The 5,000-nt window shown below is 46.8% G+C and overlaps 1 protein-coding gene across 1 annotated transcript in view; it reads left to right on the top strand.

Moving 5' to 3' along the window:
• Positions 1 to 5,000, top strand: part of pold1 (polymerase (DNA directed), delta 1, catalytic subunit) — a 32,332-nt gene that overhangs the window by 19,611 nt on the left and 7,721 nt on the right. Inside the window, 7 exon segments of the mRNA XM_061223015.1 lie at positions 603 to 719; positions 1,185 to 1,298; positions 2,056 to 2,203; positions 3,460 to 3,555; positions 3,889 to 4,026; positions 4,258 to 4,433; positions 4,804 to 4,956. Of these exon segments, the coding sequence (XP_061078999.1) occupies positions 603 to 719; positions 1,185 to 1,298; positions 2,056 to 2,203; positions 3,460 to 3,555; positions 3,889 to 4,026; positions 4,258 to 4,433; positions 4,804 to 4,956 (942 nt within the window).

Here is a 5,000-nt window from a genome sequence, read left to right as displayed (position 1 = left end):
CTGAACACACTGCACTGGGTCAGTACCACCACTGAACACACTGCACTGGGTTAGTACTGCAGCTGAACACTGCACTGGGTCAGTACTGCAGCTGAACACTGCACTGGGTCAGTACTGCAGCTGAACTACCTGCACTGGGTCAGTACTGCAGCTGAACACACTTCACTGTCTCAGTACTGCAGCTAAACACACTTCACTGGGTCAGTACTGCAGCTGAACACACTTCACTGGGTCAGTACTGCAAAAAATGGCTGTCTTCATAAAGCATTTTTAGTCTCACAATAACACTAAAATGAAGATCTAAATGATAAATTATGAATATCACTTTACTCTTGTCTTAAGTTACAGTTGAGGTTGAGCTCCATGGGCAGCCGCAGCTCAGACGCTTGATGCTGCAGACCGCCGGGTTTACGCAGGCTGATTCACAGATGCTGCAGACCGCCGGGTTTACGCAGGCTGATTCACAGATGCTGCAGACCGCCGGGTTTACGCAGGCTGATTCACAGATGCTGAAGAGAGTCCTTCATTCAGTCAGCACTCTCTGTTCATGTTCTGCCTCTGTTTTCCTAAAACCCCTCGCCTACCCATCTCCTGCCTTGCAGGTACTACAACGTACCCATCACCATTCTGGACTTCTCCTCCCTCTATCCCTCCATCATGATGGCTCACAACTTGTGCTACACCACCCTCCTCAAGAAGGGCTCTGCAGAGAAGCTTGGGTAGGGACACAACAGCCAGTCAATGCGCCACACGGCACGGGTGATTCCGTTAGCAACCTCCTCGTGAGGACCTTCAGAAAGGTGTCCCCGCTTTGGACTGGTTTCTGACTCCACACACTGCAGAGCAACAGATCTCAACAAAACACGATGTCACACACACAGGGGTGTCGCACCGTATCTGAGGTGGTTTTGATTGAAGACGTATTATTAATTATGACCCCCTGATTAAACTATTTAATAATCAGTCATCAATGACAACCTTGATTGACAAACGTAATGACAATGACGAACGTAATAGCAACTATGCTTTGGCTCAAGCCTGAAGTTTACCTGATGAGAACAGGCCTTTCAGCCCAGCAGTGCTCACCTTTTCCTACCACTAAAATATACTGGCAATTTCCATTTATACATGTATTTAGGAAGCGTTCGGTGTACGTTAGCATACCTTGTTCCGTCCATGTCCAGTCTTTCCGCGGAGCAGTTCATCAAGACGCCGACGGGGGACTACTTTGTGAAGAGCTCCGTGAGGAAGGGCCTGCTGCCAGAGATCCTGGAGAGCCTGCTGTCTGCCAGGACGAGGTGAGAGGAGCCGTGCCCCAAATGCACTTCATGCATTCATCCATTATCTCAACCCGCTTATCCTGAACAGGGTCGCAGGGGGGCTGGAGCCTATCCCAGCATACATTGGGCGAAAGGCAGGAATACACCCTGGACAGGTCGCCAGTCCATCGCAGGGCACACACACCATTCACTCACACACTCATACCTACGGGCAATTTAGACTCTCCCATCAGCCTAACCTGCATGTCTTTGGACTGTGGGAGGAAACCGGAGTACCCGGAGGAAACCCATGCAGACACGGGGAGAACATGCAAACTCCGCACAGAGGCCGACAGGGATTCGAACCAAATGCATTTCCTGTTCTATTTCCTGTTCTCACTCCAACCAATACCATCCTCTGCCCTGGTGTAGCATCCAGCTATGGCTGGCTTGAAATCACCAGCTACCAGCTGTTTCAATACATAGCTTGAACAGTTTTTTCAGTAGGGTGCAGACACACTTTAGCATCTAATTTTGCCAATGTGGGCTGATTTGTAAAATAAAAAAAGGGAGCATATTTGTATTACAGACATTGTGCTGAAGCTTCTTCAGTGCAATAACATGCATCTTTAGTCCTCTTCACTTATCCATTATGAAATGGGGTAACACTGTGCTAAATACCCCCATTTCATGATTGCCATTTCAATATGGATTGACTTGATTTGACTTGATTATTAGAGCTTTGTGTTCAGTAAAGTGACTCTATAAAGTCAGTAAAGTGACTCCTTTCCTGCAGGGCAAAGGCAGAGCTGAAGAAGGAGACAGACCCCTTCAAGAAGCAGGTACTGGACGGCCGACAGCTGGCTCTGAAGATGAGCGCTAACTCTGTGTACGGCTTTACGGGCGCCCAGGTGGGGAAGCTGCCCTGCCTGGAGATCTCACAGGTAAATATTAGCACTGTTCTGTTCTGTCTGGAGATCTCACAGGTAAATATTAGTACTGTTCTGTTCTGTCTGGAGATCTCACAGGTAAATATTAGCACTGTTCTGTTCTGCCTTGAGATCTCACAGGTAAATATTAGTACTGTTCTGTTCTGTCTGGAGATCTCACAGGTAAATATTAGTACTGTTCTGTTCTGCCTTGAGATCTCACAGGTAAATATTAGTACTGTTCTGTTCTGCCTTGAGATCTCACAGGTAAATATTAGCACTGTTCTGTTCTGTCTGGAGATCTCACAGGTAAATATTAGCACTGTTCTGTTCTGTCTGGAGATCTCACAGGTAAATATTAGTACTGTTCTGCCCTTTCTGGAGATCTCACAGGTAAATATTAGTACTGTTCTGCCCTTTCTGGAGATCTCACAGGTAAATATTAGTACTGTTCTGTTCTGTCTGGAGATCTCACAGGTAAATATTAGTACTGTTCTGCCCTTTCTGGAGATCTCACAGGTAAATATTAGTACTGTTCTGTTCTGTCTGGAGATCTCACAGGTAAATATTAGTACTGTTCTGCCCTTTCTGGAGATCTCACAGGTAAATATTAGCACTGTTCTGTTCTGTCTGGAGATCTCACAGGTAAATATTAGTACTGTTCTGCCCTTTCTGGAGATCTCACAGGTAAATATTAGCACTGTTCTGTTCTGTCTGGAGATCTCACAGGTAAATATTAGTACTGTTCTGCCCTTTCTGGAGATCTCACAGGTAAATATTAGTACTGTTCTGTTCTGTCTGGCGATCTCACAGGTAAATATTAGTACTGTTCTGTTCTGTCTGGAGATCTCACAGGTAAATATTAGCACTGTTCTGTTCTGCCTTGAGATCTCACAGGTAAATATTAGTACTGTTCTGTTCTGCCTTGAGATCTCACAGGTAAATATTAGCACTGTTCTGTTCTGTCTGGAGATCTCACAGGTAAATAATAGTACTGTTCTGCCCTTTCTGGAGATCTCACAGGTAAATATTAGTACTGTTCTGTTCTGCCTTGAGATCTCACAGGTAAATATTAGTACTGTTCTGTTCTGCCTTGAGATCTCACAGGTAAATATTGGTATGGCTTCTGTTCTGGAGATTCCACAGGCACTCTAGAGAAGGAGAAACCAAGAGAGTTTAAGCCACAGGCATCTGGAGAGTTTCACTCCAGATTTAATTCACCTGGCTTGAATTACCCATTTAATTCGCCGGCCATGCTTTCCCTCTCTAAGAGTGTGACCGGTTTTGGGAGGCAAATGATCGAGAAAACAAAGCAGCTTGTGGAATCCAAGTACACCATCAGCAATGGTTACCAAGCCGACTCCAAGGTGAGAGTTGTTCTACGTCCCCTGAGCGATGTCAGGTTTTTTTGCATGCACAAATTAATAGACCATTAAGTGATCTTGGTTTCCTTTTAATGTGTACTTAATTTAAATTAAGGGGGTTGGTATGGTTTCAGGGGTAAATTCATGTATAATTAAATATTAAATGATGTATAATTAATGGGATTTAAATTGAAGGGATTTGTATTTCATAGTGAATTTTAATTTAAAATGGTTTAGCAGTATCAGTTGCTGCAGACCCAGTTCGGCCTTCTTAAACGCGTGAGATGTCCGCGGCTCCCGTGTTGTCACGCTGACTCCCGCCTGTGCCCGTGTCAGGTGATCTACGGGGACACGGACTCCGTGATGGTGAAGCTGGGCGTGTCCACTGTGAGGGAAGCCATGGAGATGGGGCGTGGGGCAGCCGCGTGGGTCTCCACCTACTTCACCCCTCCCATCAAGCTCGAATTCGAGAAGGTCTTTAGTGCCGCGTGCAAACCTAACCCTTAGAACTGGGGTGTCCAATCTTGACGAAGGGCTGGTTTGGGTTCAGGTTCTGTTTTAGCCTTGCACATTACTGCCGGTCTGAAACAGATCGTGCATCAGCCCTTCTGGGATTAGGTTGGACACCCCCGTTGAACAACTGAATGAGCATATGTATCTGTATATTTATTCTCCCCAAATGTATTAATTCTTCCCCATTCACAGGTGTATTACCCATACCTGTTAATAAACAAGAAACGCTATGCTGGCCTGCACTACTCCTCCAGGCCAGACACTTATGACAAGATGGAGTGCAAAGGGATAGAGACAGTGCGCAGAGACAACTGCCCCCTAGTGGCCAATCTAATCAACTCCTGTCTGCAGAAGATTCTTATTAACAGGTACGGCTGTGTCCTCTGCTGCATTCATTCCCAGTCTCTGACGGGCCGCAGTGCCCCTATCCGTCTTCACAGGCCCGCCTAATCCAGAGAAACATTCGCTTGATTTGGCGGATTTTGCTCCTGTCCCATGAGCTGGGGTACAGGGCCAAAACAACGAAAACTGCGTCACTGTCCAAATACTTACGGGCCGCACTGTATATTTAAAGGTATAGATGCAGTTAAAATGAAGTTGTCATGTAATAGTGTAATACAAATGCAGGACTACAGCAAACAGGCGTGATCTTAAAAATCTCTAACACTGAGCGGTGTGTCAATGCGCTGCTTTTATTTTGGAGTGACTGCGGGCACCCCTGCTCTGTCCGTCCCGCAGGGACCCCCAGGGGGCGGTAGAGCACGCCAAGGAGGTGATCTCAGACCTGCTGTGCAACCGCATCGACATCTCCCAGCTGGTCATCACCAAGGAGCTGACCAGGAACGCCCAGGAGTACGCTGGGAAGCAGGCCCACGTGGAGCTGGCTGAGAGGTGCATGATGGGATACGGGAGGGGGGTGAGACTGCGGTCTGTTC

This window comes from Conger conger, chromosome 16 (assembly GCF_963514075.1).
Source record: "Conger conger chromosome 16, fConCon1.1, whole genome shotgun sequence".
NCBI classification, from domain to species: Eukaryota; Metazoa; Chordata; class Actinopteri; order Anguilliformes; family Congridae; genus Conger; species Conger conger.
Note: the sequence above shows the minus strand (reverse complement) of the source record. Positions and strands in the feature narration are given on the sequence as shown.